The sequence below is a fragment of the Marmota monax genome, unplaced genomic scaffold, assembly GCF_021218885.2.
Source record: "Marmota monax isolate L192 unplaced genomic scaffold, Marmota_monax_Labrador192_F-V1.1 WCK01_AAM20220418_F8-fsc00155, whole genome shotgun sequence".
In the NCBI taxonomy this organism is placed as follows: domain Eukaryota; kingdom Metazoa; phylum Chordata; class Mammalia; order Rodentia; family Sciuridae; genus Marmota; species Marmota monax.
Window position 1 is genome coordinate 1196356 of NW_026694554.1, and position 22899 is coordinate 1219254.

Genomic DNA, 22899 nt, shown 5'->3' on the forward strand with positions numbered 1-22899 from the left:
AGATATTTTGTTGTAGCATCCTAAATAGACTAAGACAGCTAATGTTATTCTACAAATTTGCTAAAAGAACATAAGAAATTAAATCATTCTTGTCTTTATAAATAGCAGCAGAGATGTAAAAGAGAGGGACCCAATATCAATTTCATATGGCTGTATATAAGTTGGACTCCAGGTGAAATCTGAAACAATGACTTATTTGTTAATAATATACTTCCTTTCAAAAAGCTATTTTGTAGGGATAGAAAATAAGAAGCAGTTTGAAAATCTGGGTTTAGATACAGATCTTGGTTCTCACAATAACAATTTGTGTGACCTTGGAGAAGTTAAATATTCCTTGATGGACTTTATTTTTCTATGCCATAAAATGGGGAAAATATAATATCTACCATATTGTTTTTTAATGAAAATTGAGATAAAGCATATGAAACACTTAATTCAGTGTTTATCACAAAGTAAATGCTAAAATAAATGTGACCTATTTTTTTAGTTTATCCACACTGTTCCACATTTGGCAAACTCAAGAGAAACAGCAGGATATAAAGAAAGGAGTAATACAAAGAAAGGCACTACATGAGTTATTACATGAGAGTGGGCTTGATGTATATGTTGGAGTATATGTTGATGGGTATGCAACTTGCTAAGACTAGGTTGCACCTAGAAAATAGAAAAGGCAATATCAGAAGCAATTAAGCTTGGAACTAATATCAAGCAGACAAGAGAAGATGATAACTCATTGGGATATTCTTTCTGAAAGGCCTAGAACTCACAGGTGGGAGGAAATCTGTTAATTAGTACTGCAATAGCCAGAGTCATAGGTTGAGTCATTCCTTCTAAGAAACCTCACTGTATAGGGGAAAGGCAAGATGATGAAGACAAATGTCAAGGCAAGAGGTTGGGCAAAATTTTTTTCAGGCCCTGGTTTCCAAGTATAAAGGTCTACATCCATTGAATAAACATAAATGGGACTTGTATTATATACAAGGCACATTCTTCTATGTTCTCAATATTTTTTGACCCTTGAAAAATTGATATGTTGGAATTATAATCCCTGAAGAGGTAGTATTAGAAGGTGGGACCTTGGGAAGTGATTAGGCCATGGGGGTATAGCCCTTATAAAAGAGACCTGAGAAATACCCTCATCCCCTTTCACCATTTGAGTACACAATGAGAAAGATTTATATATGAACAAAGAAGTGGCTCCCACCAGATAACAACTCTGCTAGAGCCTTAATCTTGGACTTTCTCTTCAGCGGTATGAAAAGTAAATTTCTATAGTTTGTAAGCTACCCAGTTTAAGGTATCTTGTTATAGCAGCCTGAATGTACTAAGACAGCATCTTTATGGCATCTGAGAACAACATACTCCTAAAGGCTATCTTGCCACTGTAAACTCTTCAACTACATCACCTCTCATATTCCTTTTCCATTCATTCAATTGATATTTGGTAATGTACTATATGCCAAGTATTGTGGTGAGAAATACATATCCAAAGAGAAAAGAGAGAAAGGCAACAAAGTTTTTGAAGTAGCCTCTTCTATGCTCTTCAATCAAGGACCTACTATGCTGATTACCCTATCTCAAATACTGATAGCCAGGTTTCGATTGTTGCATCATCCAAAAAACTGATTATCTTTGTGATAAAATTTGCTTACATGATCATCAGCTTGATTGAGAATACCATTTTCTTAAAAGTTATACTTTTCCTTTGATTCCATTCTCTGTCCAAATGTCTCACAATACTATTCCCAGAGCAGTCACCTCATTAGTGTAGGGACTTTACAATTGAAGTTCAAACATATCTAAGAGTTTTCAAAAAGGTATGGTGTCTCTGAAAGCATTCAATTTGAATTAAAATAATTATATATTTTTTTCAAAATACACTAAAATAATAATATGCTGACCTGGAATGAAAATATGACAAATTTTAACATACTGAAATCAATACAATGTTAATTTGTGCTGTCAGGTGTATTAGTTTTTGGTACAGACCTTGATTGATAGCTATTTCTACCACCTCTATTTAATTCAAGTGTCCCCTGAGATTACAAGTTGAGCTATCCAAAACATTGTTTCTATTTGCAAATTATCTGTGTGAATCAGGAATGTCTGCATGTTATGCAACCAAAACCTTATAGAAAAATAAATTAGGCACTGAAACTGAATGTAAGAATACAATGGTCACTCAGAACCCCCTACTTTAAAGGTTTATGAAAATTTCATTCATGTACTGATTACACTCTACAAGTAAATAGTATAAATTTGAACTTAAATTATGCTAACTCATGTTTATATGTTATAGCTCTTCGGAAGATTCTATTTAATTAGAAAGAAAAGTACTATTAAAAATAAAAGTTAGATATACTACAGAGCAATAGTAACAAAAACAGCATGGTACTGGTACCAAAACAGGCGGGTAGACCAATGGTACAGAATAGAGGACACAGAAACCAATCCACAAAACTACAACTATCTTATATTTGATAAAGAGGCTAAAAGCATGAAATGGAGGAAGGATAGCATCTTCAACAAATGGTGCTGGGAAAACTGGAAATCCATATGCAACAAAATGAAACTGAATCCCTTTCTCTCGCCATGCACAAAAGTTAATTCAAAATGGATCAAGGAGCTTGATATCAAATCAGAGACACGCCGTCTGATAGAAGAAAAAGTTGGCTACGATCTACATACTGTGGGGTCGGGCTCCAAATTCCTCAATAGGACACCCATAGCACAAAAGTTAATAACTAGAATCAACAAATGGGACTTACTTAAACTAAAAAGTTTTTTCTCAGCAAAAGAAACAATAAGAGAGGTAAATAGGGAGCCTATATCCTGGGAACAAATCTTTACTCCTCACACTTCAGATAGAGCCCTAATATCCAGAGTATACGAAGAACTCAAAAAATTAGACAATAAGAGAACAAATAACCCAATCAACAAATGGGCCAAGGACCTGAACAAACACTTCTCAGAGGAGGACATACAATCAATCAACAAGTACATGAAAAATGCTCAGCATCTCTAGCAGTCAGAGAAATTCAAATCAAAACCACCCTAAGATACCATCTCACTCCAGTAAGATTGGCAGCCATTAGGAAGTCAAACAGCAACAAGTGCTGGCGAGGATGTGGGGAAAAGGGTACACTTGTACATTGCTGGTGGGACTTCAAATTGGTGCAGCCAATTTGGAAAGCAGTATGGAGATTTCTTGGAAAGCTGGGAATGGAGCCACCATTTGACCCAGCTATTCCCCTTCTTGGTCTATTCCCTAAAGACCTAAAAAGAGCATGCTACAGGGATACTGCTACATCGATGTTCATAGCAGCACAATTCACAATAGCAAGACTGTGGAACCAACCTAGATGCCCTTCAATAGACGAATGGATAAAAAAAAAATGTGGCATTTATACACAATGGAGTATTACTCTGCATTAAAAAATGACAAAATCATAGAATTTGCAGGGAAATGGATGGCATTAGAGCAGATTATGCTAAGTGAAGCTAGCCAATCCCTAAAAAACAAATGCCAAATGTCTTCTTTGATATAAGGAGAGTAACTAAGAACAGAGTAGGGAGGAAGAGCATGAGAAGAAGATTAACATTAAACTGGGATGAGAGGTGGGAGGGAAAGGGAGAGATAGGGGAAATTGCATGGAAATGGAAGGAGACCCTCAGGGTTATACAAAATTACTTACAAGAGGAAGTGAGGGGAAAGGGAAATATAATACAAGGGGGAGAAATGAATGACAGTAGAGGGGGTAGAGAGAGAAGAGGGGAGGGGTGGGGAGGGGAGGGGGGTTAGTTGAGGATAGGAAAGGCAGCAGAATACAACAGACACTAGTATGGCAATATGTAAATCAATGGATGTGTAACTGATGTGATTCTGCAATCTGTATACGGGGTAAAAATGGGAGTTCATAACCCACTTGAATCAAAGTGTGAAATATGATATATCAAGAACTATGTAATGTTTTGAACAACCAACAATAAAAAAATTAAAAAAAAAGAAAAGAAAAAAAAAGTATGTAAGGCTAGTGGAACCCTTATGGCCCAGAATAAATTAATTTCTAGAGTTCCTGGGGGTAGTAGCACAGGCCTGTAATCCCAGTGGAGTGCATAAACACTTATAAACACTTATAAACAACAAAAAGGAAAAGACAACTAACCCAATATAAAAACAGACAATATATTTGATTGCATAATCCATGAAAGAGAAATCCTAGAAGCCATAATTACATGCGGAATGGTCAACATCACATGTAATCACATGTAAAATAGAAGGAAAGTACCATCACACACCCATCTGCAGGCAAATGCTAAGAAGTTTGACAGGACCAGTATATTGAGAATGTGAATGTCATTGGGTGCTGACTTGCAGCCATGTTAGATGTGTAAATTCAGCTCAATCACTTTACTTAACAATATGAATTTATGTAATAAAATTAAAGATATGCCTGAACTATAAATCCAGTATTTCACCCTTTGTATTTCTCCTCACAGACAAGTACACAGGTACTAATATTTAAGATTATTCATTGAACTATACAACTTGGAAGCATACATAGAAAAAAGAGTGCATCCACTGAAATCAATTCCCCAAGAAGTAAGCTACATGGTACAGCCACTTGGTCTGTTCAGTTGGCTGGATGTCCTTCTCTCCTCAAATGTTGCCTGGAATATAGTAGATTTTCAGTGCCTATCTAAGTCATTGAATGATTGAATGAAGCAAAATTACACATATCTATACTGACAATCTCAAAAGCAACATTGAATGAAAAAAGCTAGTTGCAGGATATGTAACTATGAAATAATTTATACAAATTATAAAATGCATAAAATATTGCACATATCTTTTAGAAACAAGTGTGTGTGCACATGCGCACGTACTTCCACAAACATGCAAACATCAAAACATGAGAACAACAAACAATTCCAGAAAGCAAGGATCCCTGAGGCGAGGGAAGGATTTATATCAGAGAACATAGAGGCAAATTTAGTTGTATCTATATTGTTTTATTTTTTAAAGCCAATGATGGAAAATATTAGTAATTTAAAAACCTGAATATTGCACTGAATACTGTGTTGTTAACATATCAATCCCTCTCTTTGCATGAACTATTTCATGATAAAATTATTTAATAAGACTACTGAACATACCCATATTAAATTCATGGAGCAACTCAGTAGGAAAATTTGTTTCTTAATAAAGTACAATAATTCATTATACTTTGATTTTCAAAAGCTTAGTAACTTCTTTAATAATGTACTGATTTTTAACTATTCCATTCAAATCCCACCAATTTAAAACATCAGTATAATTTTGTGGTTAGAGAGCAATGAACTATGCATAGAAATGCATTACTGTCCTCTAGAATCTCCTACTGGCTGTGACACTTACATCAGACAGTAATTAATTAATAAGCGCCTATGTACAAATGACTCTGTACTGGCTAGAGTACAAAACTCTTCTCTTCCTATTCCTGCCTTTGAGGAGCTTATGGTTTAAAGGGACTTTAATTGTAGAATAGGCTTTGTAATTCACAAAAGGAAACAGCTACATTAGTCCAAGGCATTTTTTTCTTATGGTTTTGGGACTTGATGTGTGTTCTTTGTTCTGTTGCACTTATAGCTCAATTCTTCTGGATGAAGATGAACTGTTTCTCAATCTTTTCTGCATTCCCAAACACACTGTTCACACTTTGTAAAGAATAAAAAATAATCACAATTAAAAAAAATAAAAAAATAAAAGTTAGAAACCACTGTCCCAAGTAAAGTCTGGACTCTCCAGAAAGTATAATGGAATGAAGTAGTTTAGTAGAATGAATTCAATTATGAATAATAAGCAAACATATGGCCTTCCAGTGAGGAGCCTATACACAAGAGATGCTTGAAAAGAATGGGTATCTGCATGCTCATATTAATCTATCTCTTCAGGAACTAGAAGACCTTTTCATTGACTTCTGAGCCATTGTTAAGTCTCACATTCTTGTTATAAGCACAATACATACTCAGGAACCACAGCAGGAACCAGAACTCAGGAACCATACTTTATATCCATGACAAGTTGAATTTTCTCTTTTCTTGCCATGTCAACAACTATTCCTCCCCTTTGAAGCAATGAATGCTTCTGGAGAACATGAACGACTGATGCTCCTCCACTTATAATGTAGTTACATCCTGATAAACTCATTACAAGTTGAAAATATTATAAGCAAAAATGCTTTTAATAACCTAACTTACAGAACATCAATCACAGTTTAGCAAAATGGTACACTATGAAGTACTGGTTGCTTCCCCTCATGATCATAAGGCAGACTGGGGGCTGTGGCTCACTGCTGCTGCCAGCATCACAAGAGAGGGTCATACTGCATATCACCAGTGTGGGAAAGATTAAAATTCGAAATTTTAAGTATGATTTCTACTGAATATATTGCTTTCATACTACTGTAAAGTTGAAAAATCATCAGTTGAGCCATCTTAATTTCTGTACAAATTGCCCTAGACTGAAAATTCTACATAAGGATGGATAAATACTGAGTAGACTGGAAAGAATGTGGACCAAAGTGCTTTATGCCTGAGAATTGATAACCTATTGCTATGCTGTACCCAGTGTCCCTTAATCTGCCCCACTAAAATAAAAGTTCTTCCCACTTCATTACTGGTAGGATCTTCAGCTTTCTTCCTACCTAAGATTAGGCAATTTTGGTACAACTCCTTTCCGCATTGTAACTTTTCAACACTGGCACTTTCTTGTCAATCATGTTCCCTTAACACTCAACCTGGTCAATTGGATCTGGTCTATTTAAATCATCCTTATGTTTCTTTATTCCTATTCCTAACTGGCTTTATTGAGCCCTCTCTTGGTTTCTGCCTCATTTTCTGTTCTAGTTAGGCTTCCCCTTTTCCTTTTCCTGAACTCTCTCAGCAATTACCCTAGACCAGCTCCTTGTGTTCTTATCTCTTGTCCATCACCTCTATCTACCATCTTGAACCATCTACCTTTCAAATGATAACATATACTTTAGTCCATACCATTTCTGGTTGAAAAAGAACAAAAACTGATTTCCACTGTGCTTCATGATCTTCTGGAGGCATGAAGATGATTCCCTTCTTGCAAAAATTGTAAAGTAAAAATATTCAGGTACTTTTTAAACAGTAATTCAGACTGCCTAAATTCTTGATCCTATAAACATATACCAATAAAATTCGAGAAGGCAGGGATAAAAAAAAAAACATAGTTAACAATTCGAATGAATCTTTCTGAGCCTGAGGCCCTTCAAACATATGTTATTTTACTGTCAGCTTGCACAGTCAGGTGCCTCCACTTTCTGCTTCCTGTTAACTGCATTTTACTTGGTTTTATGAATTTCTCAAGTTCCTTTTTCTACATTAGTTATATTTCTAAAAGTCTAATTATCATTTTTTCAAAAATTATTTTTAGTTGCAGTTGGACACAATGCCTTTATTTTATTTATTTTTATGTGGTTCTGAAGATGGAACCCAGGGCCTTGCATGTGGTGGGCAAGCACTCTACCACTGAGCCACTACCCCAGCCCCTAATTATAATTTAAATTACACCTAAAAGCAACTGATTGTGTTCCCTCTGAAAGCATAGATGTAAAAGTGGAATGGGCAGATTCTGGGGAAAATCACATTGGGTGCTTCTCTACCTTTCTCTCTTTTAGATACATTAGTCCAAATGAAATCACATTAAGGTGAACATCAAAGAAATTTTTGAGGGACAAAACAGACAAAAACTTGCAGCCTAAAGAATTTTTGTAGAAATGGGAAGGCAAGATGCTTTGGGAAGTGGGTGATGATTTAGGAAAGGTTTCAGATGCAGATGATCTGTATGTAAGCCTCAGCTAAACTGTTCTCATTATTCCCCTCATCATCCTACAGCCCACTAACTTCTCAATGTGCAGTCCACTGCCCAGTCACCTTTGCAGAAGAGGCATCTATAATTGGGGGAACTGTGGTGAAGTAAAAGACCCAATAAATTATACCATATTCATACAATGGAAAACTAAGAAAACATTAAAAAACCAAGGTAGATCCATATATCTTTATGTAAAGAGTATCCAAAAAATTTTGCAAAATGAAAGGGATGAGATCTGTATCTACATCAATATTAATAACTATATCTATGACATGATACAATTTATTATTGAAAACCCACAGGACTACATACAATATGTGAATGTAAAGTCATTAAAAAGGATGTAAATGTAAGGCTGTCATGATACACACTATTAACACTGACTATCTTTGGAAAAGTAAATTAATGGCGATCAAGGGAGATATCATTTCACATACTTCAAAAAAAATTTAACAATGAGTGATTATTATTTATACAACATACGCAAGAAGAACAAAAAAAGGAAGGTGATTTCAGAATTAGAGAGGTGATCCTGATGAGTCTCACCCTCTAATCTTTGTTCTTCTTATCCACTAACCTGAATTCAAAGTAGCTCACAATTCACAGTCCACCAATTCATTTCTCTAAGGGTAACTAATGCTCCAGGCTCTCACATATACTTTCCTTTTAACCTGGAATACCTTCCTTCTCCATTTACACATAGTAAATTTCTTGCCTGAAATTTCTGCTTAGATGTCACTTCCTCTAGAAAGATGCCCCACACTTCACTCTGCACCATCTTCTTCCATTACCCCATCCACCTTACCTATAAGAAACAGCTGAATCAAGAAATAGGTGAGCAGATAATCAGTTGTCTCAGTCATATGCTCAACAAAACGGTAAATGACACTTGTAAGGTGAGTTTTCCCCAAATAACTAGTCTTAAGAGGTACATAGTATCCTCCCAGAAAACCAAGACTTTTGACATCATAGCACCTACCATTTAGCATGGTAACCATCTGCCTGCTTGTCTGTGTGCTTCACTAAAATGAAAATGCTATGATCCTATAAGGGGAAATTATATGTTCATTTTATTATCCATTATAACTAAGAAATAATCCAGTAAATGCATATATATAAGTGCCGTTATGGATAGAAAGATGTCTCATCCTTTACTCTAGGGACTATAGATTTTCTTAAACATAGGACAGAAAATCAGGAGCAATTAACCAAAATCTGAAGACAAAGCATAGCTTTTGCTGCGTGTACTTAGGGTTCTCTGAAGAAACAAAACCAATATGAGATCCTTGCACACACGTACACACTCCTACATACATATATATGAAATGATTTATTGTAAGGTATTGACATGTGTGATTACAGTGGCTAAACTGTCCCAGTATGCTATCTACAAATTGGATACCCAAAAAAGCTGGTTGTGTAGTTCAAAGTCCTGAAAACCAAAGAGCCAAAAAGGTAAATCCCAGTTAGGGTCTGACAGTCTGAGAATAAGGAGCATAGAGAGAAGGAGAAGATCAATGCCCCAACTCAAGCAGTCAAAGTCAATTCTTCTTTTGCCTGTTTGTTTTATTAAGGCCCTAAGCAGACAACATGATTCCCTCCACACTGAAGAGGGTCATCTGTATTACTTTCTTCACCAATTCAACTGTTAATATTATCCAGAAACATCCTCACAGATACACCCAATAATAATGTTTAACCAGCTATCTGAACATTTTGTGACCTAGTCTAGTTGACATATAAAATTAATCACAGTGGGGAAAATTAAAAGTGGCCTCTCCCTAATTAGTTAATTCTTTAAGAAGGGCAGAGTTTCTCAACCTTAACAGTATTGACATTTGAGGTTCTATAATTATTTGTTGTAGGGGGCTGTCATATGCATTCTAGGGTATTTGACAACATCCCTGCCTTCTACCTATTTGATGCTAGTATCACAATTCCCCAATTTATGTAATGCAATAATGTCTCCAGAAGTTGCCAGATGTTGAGTGGGTGGCCAAATTACTGACATAGGATTTTTATGGATACAATAGAGCAAATCTATATAAAATGTAGAACACTTTCATGGTTATACACAACCCCATTTTACAAAGTATTTGGTCCTTAAAAGCAAAACAGACCCAAATGATTAATTATGATTATTCAGTATGTAGCGATTGGACCAGTAGACTTAACTAGATGACACAGGGTTAGTGTATTACCAAACTTTACTAAACATCCACATGTTTGGAATTCAGTTGAAGTTATTCCCAAGTATTGCCAAAGGTTCAGGACATGTTGTCATTTCTCAGTGTTCAGAAGCATTAAAATTGTACCACGTACTCTCTGTGACTAATGTATGAAGGTGAGTTACTTAGCTAGTAAGTGAACCAAATGGACCACCTTAAACACACATAATTTTATTTAAGTGCCTGCATCTTAACATGGCTTTGTTGTTCTCTACTAAAAATGGGTGATCTAATGAGTTTTAGGAATTGGAGTGGGAGAGGAAGAATTAATTTTCTTATAGAAACACTGTACAAAATATGTACAATGTCAGTGAAACCACTATGGAAAACAGAATGAAGATCCTCTAGAAAACTTGGAAGGGAATCACCATTTGACCCAATTATCCCACTCCTCGGTTTATACCCAAAGGACTTAAAATCAGCCTACTATAATGAGGCAGCCACATCAATATTTATGGCAGCTCAATTCAAAATAGCCAAGCTATGGAACCAAACTAGATGTCCTTCAACAGATGAATGGATAAAAAATGTGGTATGTATACACAATGGAATATTGCTCAGACATAAATAAGAATGATATTATGGCATATGTGGTAAATGGATGGAACTGGAGACTATCATGCTAAGTGAAATAAGCTAATCCACCCCCTGCCAAATGAAGGGCTGAATATTCTCTTTGATACATGGATACAAAAAGGGAGGGGAAGGAAGAACAGAAGTTCACTGGATTAGACAAAAGGAAATGAAGGGAAAGGAGAGGGGATGGGTATAAGAAAGGCAGTAGAATAAATCTGACATACTTTCCTATGTTCATATATGAACACACTAATAGTGAAACTCCATATCATGTATAACCACAAGAATGAAATCCTAATTAGAATAAGTTATACTCCATGTATGTATGTCAAAATACATTCTACTGTTATGTATCTCTAAAAAGAACAAATGAAAACAAATTTAAAAGATGAAAAAACAAACAAAAAGAAATGTCACAATGAGTATAAAAATGCCAGTTTGCACGCAATAGCAATATAAGTGAAACTGTAAGAGTGTGGTGACTTATAATTTATTTTAAGAGCTTTATTGCTACTTTAGACCAGTAGTTATTAGATTATTAAAGACCCAAATGGTTTTATAAAAATTTACAGTCGTATTTCACCATATTTTATGGAGACATTATATGCTGTAGTGGAATTCATCAATTTGGGAATCTGCAAATATCTCAAGACATAATTCTCAAGAATGTCAAGAATCTACACACAGATACAGTCATCTGATTCTTGACAAAGGTACCTAAAACTTACATTAGAGAAAAGACAGTCTTTTTAACAGATGGTGCTGGGATAGCTGTTTATCCATATGTAGAATGAGACTAAACCTTTATCTCTCACCCTGCACAAAAATCAACTCAAAGTGGATCAAAGACCTAGGAGTTAGGCCAGAAATTATGCAACTCCAATAAGAAAACATTGGGTTAACCCTCCAAAACATAGATATAGGCAATTACTTTCTGAATAGGACCCTCTAAAGTTTAAGAAATAATGCCAAGCGTTAATAAATAGGATGGCATCAAGTTAAAAATCTTCAGCATGTAAAGGAAATAATTCAGAATGTGAAGAGAGAACCTACAGAATAGGAGAAAATCTTTGCTAGCCACTCTACTGGCAGAGGATTAATATCTAGAATAAAAACTATAAAACTTAACATCAAAAAGCCAAATAACTCAATTAATAAATGAGGAAATAAATTAAACAAACATTTCTCAAAAGAAGAAGTAATAACATCCAACAAATATATGAAAAAATGTTCAACACATTAGCAATTAGGGAAATGCAGATCAAAACTCCACCAAGGGCTGGGGTTGTGGCACAGTGGTAGAGTGCTTGCCTAGCACATGTGAGGCAAGGGGTTCATTACCCAGCACCACATAAGAAAAACTAAATAAACAAAATAAATGTGTTGTGTCCATCTACAACTAAAAATATTTTTTAAAAAATCCAACAATATTTCTTCTCACACCAGTCAGAATAGCAATTATCAAGAATACAAACAATTTTAAGTGCTGGAGAAATGTGAAGAATAAAGAACACTTTCTCACTGTTGGTGGGATTGTAAATTAATATAACCAGTATGGAAATTAGTACAGAGGTTCCTCAAAAGAATAAGCATGAAACCACCATATGACTCAGCTATACTACTCCTCGGTATTTATCTTAAAAAATTAAAATCATCATACTACTTTGACACGTGCATGCCCTTGTTTATAGCAGCACAATTCATAATAGCCTGCCACAGTCCTGCTGCAGCAAAATAACCGGGGGGTGACGAAGAACTTGTGTAGATTGATACAGCAGGAGTGGAAGCCGTTTATTGCAGGACAGGAGCAGTATTTATACATTCCACACAGCTTATCTAATTAGCATAAACTAGATACATCAGTCAACCAATCAGGAATCTCCACACTTAATGGCTCACTTTTGTTACTTCTCAAACCACTCCCTCTGGCATTTTGCCAGGCACCATCCTGACTTGTTTACAGACTCTAACAATAGCCAAACTACGGAACCAGCCTAAGTGTCCATCAATGGTTGAATGGATAAAGAAAATATGGTACATACACACACTGGAGTTTTATTCAGCGATAAAGAAAAATGAAATTATGTCATTTACAGGAAAATGGATGAAACTTGAGAACATTATATTAAGGCAAATAAACTCAGAAGGTCAAGGGTTGTGAGTTTTCTCTCTTATGTGGAAGCTAGAGAATAAAAAGGAAAAGAAAAGTAGGGAACAATAAAATCCTACCATTATGTGCAACTATAATTCATCAATAAAATGTGGAAAAATAAGAATGTTAAGGATCTATTAAAATTTAGGCTACTCAGATATGTCCCTTCCTCTCTGTTTCACAAACCAGAGACTTAACCCAAACTATAACCAGCTGGATGACTCTGTGTCTCCTTAATTCTACTAAGCAAGCCCTCTTCTAGGTAATGAGCTAATGTGTTGTGTATGTGATATTCATATTAAGTAACTCACCAAAACCCAAGCCTGTAGTATACCACCCCTACAGCACACCAAATCCAAACAATGCCCTTGATTGTGAGTGAACTTTTTAGACTTTTCGCCAAATGCCTAGATTCTATAACAAAACATCTTTTCTGAACATTCTTACTTCTTTACTGTGGCTTCCCTTTCCTAAGCATAGATTATTTCCTGGTAAATCTATATTATCCCTCCAGCTAGGAGAAGCCAAACAAAGAGACCTCTTTACTTCCACTCTACCATACCATATTGCTTCTCTAAAAAAAGATTCTAAAGTTTTTTTTCTTTTTCTTTTATTGTTTACCTTTTATTGTTGCATTATAACTATACACAATGGTAGAATTCGTTGTTACATACTTATTCATGCACATAACATAATTTGGTTAATTTCCTTCCCTAGTACCTCCCCTTTCACCGTATCACTGCTTCTACTTTCTACTAAAGACTGACTACTATGAAAATATCCATTTATTCTGGGTAATTTAGACTACATGAGCATGGCCTATATAGTCTAACAGACTTGAGTTTGGATCCGTTTCTACTACTCACTAAATGGGTAAGGCTGATTATCTGACTTCATTCATTTCTAAAATCATCAGAGCCTCATTTCTAAAATAGGGATAATATATCACTATGTTATTATGAGAATTATAATTTAACTTATTGTCTGACCATCCAGATACAAACATTTGGCTTCACTAATTTCCCCCATTTTCCTTATTTTAGTCAATGGCACCCTGTGGCTTATTCCAGAATTCCATCGTAAAGTCCTATAGGTTCTGTGATTTATTAGTTCTTATGTATATTTCCATCTCTCCAACAACACTATTACCATTCTACCTTCATAGCTTGCTTAAACTACTGCATTAGCTTTCTAACTATTCTTCCCTCTTTTATCCTCCACATTCTCCACTGATTCTCTTCATAGCTTTCAAATTGATCTTTAAAAATGATTAATCAGATTGTGCCCATTACCTGTTTAAAACCTTCTAATGGCTTCTACTTGAACTCAGGGTACAAATCACATCTGCATCATGGCCTCCAAAGTCCTATAAAATTTATTTGACCCCGGACTACCTCTCTAGCCTAATTTCCTACCATTTCTCTCAATATCCACCATGAACTTTCTATTTCTGCTTTGTAATTGGTGTCCCTGCTTCTACTCTTACCCACCAATAATCCATTCTTCATAAAAAATCCAGAGTAATCTTAGAATGCATAAAAGGGACCTGAACCTTGATGAGTTTTTAAGAGTCTCTGAAATGGGGACAACATTGCACCTGTCCCCTAGGACTTTTGTGAGAATTACACTAATTAATTTACATGTAGTACTTAGAATATTGCTGGTCATATAGTAAGTACTCTATAGCACTATTAAAAGCATTATTATAATATATGTTATATGCATGCATATATATGTATGTTATTATAGCACTATTAAAAGGGGTCCTCCAAAGAGAAAAAAATAGTAACCCAATTTGTATTTGTAGATTACATATAAGACATCAGGAAAACCCAAGATAATCAACAAATATCAACATTCAGAATGGTAACAGGATATAAAATAAATATAAAAATCAGTGATCTATGTATTAAATTTTTATCACTGTGAACAAAGGATCAACTTAAAAGAGGAAAGATTTATTTTGGCTCATGGTTTCAATTCATAATGAGTTGGTTCCAAGGCAGAAATGTGTTAGAAGTGTGTGATGAAGGAAAGATGTCAGTTATGGCAGCTTGGAAGGAGAGAGAAGGAGAAAGAAGGGGAAAGAAGGAGAGAGATAAAGAAATATAAAGAGGTCAGGGACAAGATATAGAACCCAAGGACACATCCTGAGTGATCAATTCCTCCAACTCTGTCCTGCCTGCCTACATTCTTCACTACCTCCCACTAGTTCATTCAGCTATCAATGAATTAATCCACTGATGAGGTCAGAACCCTTGGGATCCAATCCCCAAACTCTACTTCTGGACAATGATACAGTGGGGACTTAGTCTTCAACACACAAGTTTTGGAAAGACATTCCAAATCCAAACCATAGCAATACTATTGTGGGATACCATGTCACCATCATCAAGATCATTACAAAATCAAAACAAGTGTTATTGAGGTTAAGGAGAAATAAGAACTCCGATTTTCTGCTGACAGTGATATAAAATGGTGGAAAACAGTATGATTATTTCAAGAGAAGCAAACAATAAAGCATGGGATATCTATGTGATCCAACAATTCTACTATTAGATACATATCCAAAAGAATATAATTTAGGGACTCAAACAGACATTTTAACACCTATGTTCACAGCAGCATTATTTACAATAACCAAAAGGTGGAAGCAATTCAATATTCAATGATGGTTATATAGATCAACAAAATGTGTTCTATCCATATAAGGGAATATCATTGTGTTAATAAAGAAAAAAAAACTCTGCTATATGCTGCAACCTGAACATTATGCTAAGAGAAATAAAAATACACATACTGTATGTCTAATGATATTTGTATGAAATATTTAGAGTAGTCCATTTCATGGAGACAGAGGAAGAAATATGGTTACTAGGGGCTATGGGTGTGGGGAAATGGGGCTGATGAATACATTTTGGAGATGGAGTATATGGTCATAGATCAGCTAATGAATATACTTAATATCCCTGAACTGTATGTTCAAGAATGATTAAGATGATAAATTTTGTTATATGCATTTACCACAATAAAAATAAAAGTCATTGCTTTCTTATACATAAATAAAAACAGGAAAATATTTCTGTATCTACTTATGCTAGCTCTAAAACACATCTTGAATTAATTCACTTCTTTCCATTTTCAGTTGGACCCAAGTCACCATCTCTCACAGGGATTTCTCCAGTATATTCTTTCCCGGTCTTTCTACTGCTTGCCTTGACCTCTCCAAGTAATTCTTCACATAGTTGCCAAGATGACATTTTTAAAAGTTCAGTGTAATCATCTTTCTTCTTCATTTAAGACCCTTCAATGGCTTCCCATTGACTTAAATAGTGTAGCAGAATAGTTAGCAAAGTGGGCTCTATGGGGATGTGGACTCCAGTTTTGCAGGCAACGGGGGCCCTGACTACGCCGCCTTCCTCTCTTGGCAGCAGCAGCTGCTGGAAAATGTGGTGTTCCTGACCCTGGCCCTGTTGGAGATCCTGGTGGCCCTGCGGCACATCCTGAGGCAGATGGAGGACGGTAGGGGTGGCCAGGGCAGCCAGCCACAGCAGGTGACCCAGCAGCCAGAGGAAGGCAAGGAGAGCCTGAGCAAGAATCTGCTCTTAGTAGCCCTGTGCCTGACCTTCGGGGAAGAGCTGGGCTTCAAGTTCGCCACCAAGACCGTCATCTACCTGTTCAACTCCTGTCACCTGGTCACCATGATGCATATCTTCTTCCTGGCCTGTCCTCCAAGTCCGGGATCTATCGTGGTTTTCAAGTTACAGATGCACATGTTGAATGGGGCTCTTCTGGCGTTGCTGTTTCCTATGGTAAATACCCAGCTGCTTCCCTTTGAATTGGAGATTTACTACATTCAGCATGTCATGCTCTATTGTGGGTGCCCATCTACCAGCTTTGGAAAGGAGGTACTTACACCCCACAGCCCCTCATCAGATTACGGTGGGCTCTTCTCTCAACTGGCCTCATGTTTTTTTGTCACTTCAGCATTCTACAGATCCTCAGCCTGGTCACCAAAGTGAATTTGAACAACATGCTGTGTCCGGCCATCTCAGACCCATTCTACGGCCCCTGGTATCACATCTGGGCCTCGGGACACCAGACTTTCATGACCATGACCCACGGGAAGCTGGTCATCCTGTTCTCATACATGGCTGGGCCTTTGTGTAAATATCTGCTGGATTTTCTCCAGCTTCCAGCCAAGAAAATAGACTGAAGGTGCTTGTTTTTTTTTTTCCTCCTCCCCAAGGAAGCAAGTCCTGACTTGACTTGGAGAACACCCAGTTCTTGATGAAATCATGGGAGAGGGTAGTAGGATGTTGGTGTATTTCTTTTTTCCTCCTCTGTCCTATTCTTCCACCACTCTTCCTTCCCCAGCTCCTCCCCCCAGGTTAGCTCCTTGCGCCTGGGGCATGGTGTGGGCCTGGATCTTCCCTTCTTCCTCCCCTTGGCTCTGTCTCCCTGCTCTGAGTGGCCTTATGTGGGGAGATGGTAGTCTGGCTCCCTTGCTCTGCTTGTTGGTGCTTTAACAACAGCTGGTTGAAGAGGCAGGGAACAACAAGCAGTAATTCTTGCAGTATCACAGCAGTGAGATCAGGTTGTGTTTCATTTCTCCACTGCCAGGGACCTCCATGCTCTTGCTGGGATCCCCCTTTGTCTCCAGCACAGCCCCCACTGGAAGGGGACTCAGGCCTTTTATCTATACCAGCGGCAAGCCCAGAGCCAAGGGATTTCCCACATAGTGGGCAAAATAGAACTGGCCAGATTCTTCCCACTGCTGTCCCATGACTCAAAGCAGGGAGCTGCCCAGCCACTCCCTCTAGGATGCTGCCTGGGGGAGGGGTGGAGGGCACTACCAGCCTTAGGGCAAGATTCCACCAAGGGGCCTATTGAACTGTGGTGATGGTGAGTCCACAGCAAACAGGGTAGAAATGTACACAGTGCCAGGCAGGACCCTGTGCAATCTGCTGAGACCTGACCCACATCCCAATCAGAAGTGAGCACAGGAATTAAGAAATCAATCAATGGAAGTGGTAACTTGAGAAAACTGTGATTTGAATCACTCTCCACATTCATGTTGATAATAGATACCATCCAAATCTCCAGTGCCCCTTCAACTCGTTCTTGTCCTCTCTTTTGGTTTCTGTGTCTCTGTCTCTTAGGCAGCTTCAAGGAAGAGTGAGCTGGAGTTGGGGCTTGGGGTTGTTTTACTTGTTTGTTTTTGGATGCTTGAGTTGGGAGAACCATTGCATCAAGGCCTATTTCTGGAAGGTCCTATAGATCCTTTTCTGGGGTTTGCAGGGTGTGGCCTCACCCTGGTTTGGGAAGCTGAAACTCCAGCCAGTGTTATTTCCCCAGGGCCAGGTTTCTTCAGTACAGCCCGACTCTGCTGAATTGTTCAATGTGGGAAGTATCACAAATTCCCCACCCTGCCCTCTCAAAAGCCCATGTCTAGGTCAAAAGGGAGCTGTCAAAGGATACGTCCCCAGGGGTTCAAGTGCTCCAAAAGGAGGAGCTTTTTTTGACAGACTTGCACTCAGTTGTGCGTGCACCTCAAGAAGTGGCTGCATGGCTGCTGACACCTTGCTGACTCCTACTAGGGTCAGGTCTGCTTAAGAACAGAAAAGCAAGCTCCTGAAAGCCTCCCCTCCCCTTCACCACTCTAGACATCCTCATTGCTCTGGGCCAGTTCCAGTATTTTAAGCTTTCTCGTATTAGACCTAGATTGTACTTCTGGCAAAGGTGGTCATGATTTTAGCCAATGGACCTCTAGGAGGCAGTGCCATGCAGGAGAATCTCTGAATAAGCTGAGACCCAGGGAAGCAACCCCAGGAGGGACCATCCATCACAAGATGCCTGCTGGCAAGAGCACAGAGAGCAGCAGAGGAGAACATTGAGAGTCCATGAGCCCCTTGTGATCCATAACCTTCATTTCCTGCCATCTTGGAGGCGGGGCCAAGCTTTTCTTAGCGCCTCTCACTGTAGGGTTACTCTCCAGAAGAGGGACCTCTTGAGCAGCTGGATTCACCCTGCCCACCATCAAGCTGCTATATGTAGGAGTGACTAGTGAGGAAATGTGTGAGGTCTTGGTGCCCATTGACCTCTTTAGAAAAGGTGAGGGTGGAAAGACGTTATGAGAGGAGCCCCTGGAGACCTGGCCTGGCCCCTCCCAGAACGTGGAGCCACTATAGGCAGAGGATCTATGTCTCAACTGGGGACCAGCCCCAGAATGCCACAGTGGTGTGACAGTAGGCCCACTCTTCCTCCCTCTTTCTGTGGCATGGCACAGATTTCCAGTCATCTCGGGCTTTCCCCACACTGCCCTGGTTACAGCTCAGCACCCCATTTTGGCATGTACTTTCTGGTGCTTGGAAGGAAAGAAGAAGTGAAAGCTACTTTCTCCTTATACCTGTTAGGTGAAGGGGAGAAGCATAGAGGCAGGCTGGCTCATGATCATGGAAGTCGAAGGAACAGATAATGGGCCCCATCTACGGGTTCCACAAGGAGTCTCGCCCTCTATTTGGGGTATTGGGGAGCAGTAGGCATCAGAGCTGGTCCATCTCTCTCCCTTACCTGGGGCCTAGCCCACCTGGAGAGAGGTACCCTGATCAGAGGCAAGACAGCCTGCTTTGGGAGTGGCCCCCATACCTGTCCCACAGCAGACTGATAGCTGTCGGCTCTAGTACAGAAGTGAGGGAGAAGCCACAGTTTGCACACCCAGGGATAGAGGGCGCTGTCTTCCCAGTTCCTCCTCAGGGCTTTCCTGTCCGAGCTGAGGCTGTTCCCCAAGCACCCTGGCCCAGCTTCCAGATGCTGTCTGCCAGTGCGTAAGACTATGTGGAAGTGGCCAGCTGCCTTTCAGACAGCCCCAGGAAGGGAAACCAATGCTCGGTCACGCCCCCAGGAGGCCTTGGTCAAAGATCTGAGCCAAGGAGCACATTCTGTTGAGCTGGCCAACTTGCGACCTCCACTCTGAATAGCAGAGAGCTGGTCGCGTCTGCTTCAGGTCCTCCCCATAGTGTTTGGTTTTGTACACCAAAGATCTGGCACACCTTGCTCTGCATCAGCCTGTGATGTCCTGAAGCCAAAAACTCTGCCTCCCCAAACCTCTGTCTCTCTGGGGACTCGGTAGCACTCACAGAAGCTGTGTGCAGGTCCCTTGGGGTAAGCTGGACTGAGGTACTGTACAGTAAAGTGTGCCAGATGCCCTGCTTAGACTTCTGCATTTATATTGGTATTATTGTAGCAAAGAGAATAAGATAGGCTGATATGTAACTATTTCTGCTGGGACATTGGCCAATGCCTCTGCCCCTCTTACTATTCCCCATCCTTCCTTGTTCCCAGGCTGGGATTGCTGTGCACTGGGCCCACCCCTCCCACCCCCATGCAGTGCCTCCCTTCAGAACCAGCCTTTGTAACCTCCCTAGATAGCAGCAGGGTGAGCCTCTTTGTCAGGCTGGTTCTTGGGTGCTCTGTGCCCCTCACCCCCCCACCAGTTTCCTCACCTCTTGGGATGTTTTGTAATGTGTTTCCTCTGTTTTGTAAAACCTTTTGATTGTAATGAAATGATTTCTGCAGCCACCTTTGGAAATAAATTGTCCTTAAGATTTATTAAAATCTTAAGGATTTGAGATTTTAAATCTTAAATGTGTGAAACACACACACATTCACACAAACACACACATACAAACAAATGGTCACTCTAGTCATATATCAAAACTGAACTTAAACAATTCTCTTTATGGAAGACTTTCCTTGGCCTTCTAGATTAGGCTAAATTCTCTTAAAATATGTTCTATAGGATGAAAAATACTGTAGTAAGTTATTTGTAGAATTATTATTTTTTTACTTAAAGAAACATATTAGACTGTCTCATGGGGCTAGGTCCCGTATTATGCCTTCAAGTCTATATATACATAATCTGACATTTTTATAACTCCACAGGCACTAAAGAGTATTAAGATATCACAGAAGAAAACAGCCAAATTGTAGTTCAAGATGGGAGTCTGAACACAAGAATTCAAAGGTTATAAATGTATCTATAACAATTAAACCAACATCAGCTATGACTGATCAAAAAAATGAATTCCAATCACAAAAGAACTATTTCTCTGAAGGTAGATTGACAATCATTTTAAGAAAGAGGGCTGGTAGGAACAAGAGAAAAATTGGCTGTCTACTAGACCATTACCATTACCACGGGTAGTAAGGGAAAAGATGCATGAAAGAAGTAAGAAGAGGGAGCTGGCTATGACAAGCAAGTGTGATAGTTGTACCAAATGACAAGTAGATGTACCAAATGACAGCTATGATTTCAATCCCAGATCTCACATTCTTGACTTCTACATCAGTGGTTCTCAATATTCAGTATTTACCAGAATTAGTTAGAAGGCTTGTTAAAATACATATTCCTAGAATCCACCCCAGGGCTTCTCATTAAGTAAGTCTGGGGTAGGGGCTGAGACTCTTCATTTCTAAGTTTTCAGGTAATGTTGATGCTACTGGTCTAGAGACCACATTTTAAGAACGACTGTTTTATTGAATAATTGCCCTTGATCTTATTTTTGCTTCTTTCTGATCTATCAATGGCAGTAAATCCTGACTATCCTTTAAGGCACAGATTAACATACTTTATATATAACCAGAGATATGGAAAATTGTGCCGATACATGTAATAAGAATTGTAATGCATTCTGATGGATGTCATTTTTTAAAAAAAATCAATAAAAAATTAAAGAAGTTTGTACTAAGAAAAAAAATACAAACTTCTGTATGAAACTCTCTCTGATCTCATGCCCTCTGTTAATAAGAGCTGTGTTGTCTTCTAGAGTTATTAACTCTGGAATACAAAGGAGAAACTGATGCAAGGAGGGCTAGAAGTTTTACAAAGTTATTTTGCAGTGTGTTCTGTTTGTTGCTGTTCTGATGGTTCTAAAAGTGTTGTGATCTGGGTGAGCCCAAAAACAAAGTTATTAATGTTTCATGGTCAGATTTCTTATAACAATACAGCCACACTGTGTTGCAAAGATGACTCCAGGGGATAAATAGCACCTATTTAAAGATAGGAGGCTAGAAGAAATGGTAGATAAAACAACTGGACAAATTGATGTGCAGGGTAAGAGCACAATGGGAATAGTAACTCCTATTGAGGTGATTTTCCTTCCCCAAGGTCAGAAGAGAATGCCCTAATTGAGTAGGCCCAGAGGACAGTATTATAACAAGGAAGAATGGAGGGGAGGGAATATTTAAAAACTTTGACATATGAGATTTGGTTAGAGCCTCAGTACAGGTAATGAGTGACAGAGCTTGGACTTGAACCATGCAGTTAACCATATACCATCATTTTTCAAAGTGTGATCCATGATCCACTATAACCAGAATTACTTGGGGAAATTATTAAATAGTAGATTCCTGGGTCTATCCAAGAGATCTTCTAATTCAATTAATGTAGAGAAGATCCCTAAAAATCTGGATTTTTAATCTTCCTTAATAACTGTGATATAGATGGTGGGTGAAGCACATATTGACAAATAAAACCAATGTCAAGTTCATCTCCTGTGAGGAAAAGGGATATTTAGTTTGCATAAGAAATACTCATGATAAGGAGGGATGGAGAAGGCACTAGAGAAGTGGGTCTGGAGGGGGAAAAAATCTTAATAGGTTGTGTCTCCCGGAGGAAGATTTTTAAGAATTTTAAAGTCAGAACTCAAAAGAGGAATGGCGTACCTAAGGGATTAGGAGTTTACCATTACTGGAGATGCTACAGCAGAGGTAATAGAGGCACTTTCTGGACTGCTGAAATCAGTATTTCTCAGTATAGATCATAATTTACTTGGATAATAACCTTATAAGGGTGTTTATCTCCAAATCTTTTGAATCAACATCTCTGGGGATAGATTCTGGGAATGCATATTTTTAAAGAGTTCCCTGGGTAATTCTGATATAGTTGAGTCATGATTTACACTTTGAGAAAAAAATTGGTAGGAAGATTAAGTGCATATGCTTTGCATGAAATGAAATTGAGTTTATAGTCTCATGCAGAGCAAAAGCTGGCACTGGGAGTG

General features: G+C 38.4%; 1 protein-coding gene across 1 annotated transcript; it reads left to right on the forward strand.

The window, feature by feature from the left end:
* Positions 1 to 8631: 8631 nt before the first annotated feature.
* On the forward strand, positions 8632 to 17773 carry LOC124076869 (transmembrane protein 164-like). The gene is given in 3 exon segments (XM_046420946.2): positions 8632 to 8775; positions 16186 to 16713; positions 16716 to 17773. Coding segments are annotated over 3 exon segments (1008 nt in total). The 3' UTR covers positions 17052 to 17773.
* The last annotated feature ends 5126 nt before the right edge of the window (positions 17774 to 22899 follow it).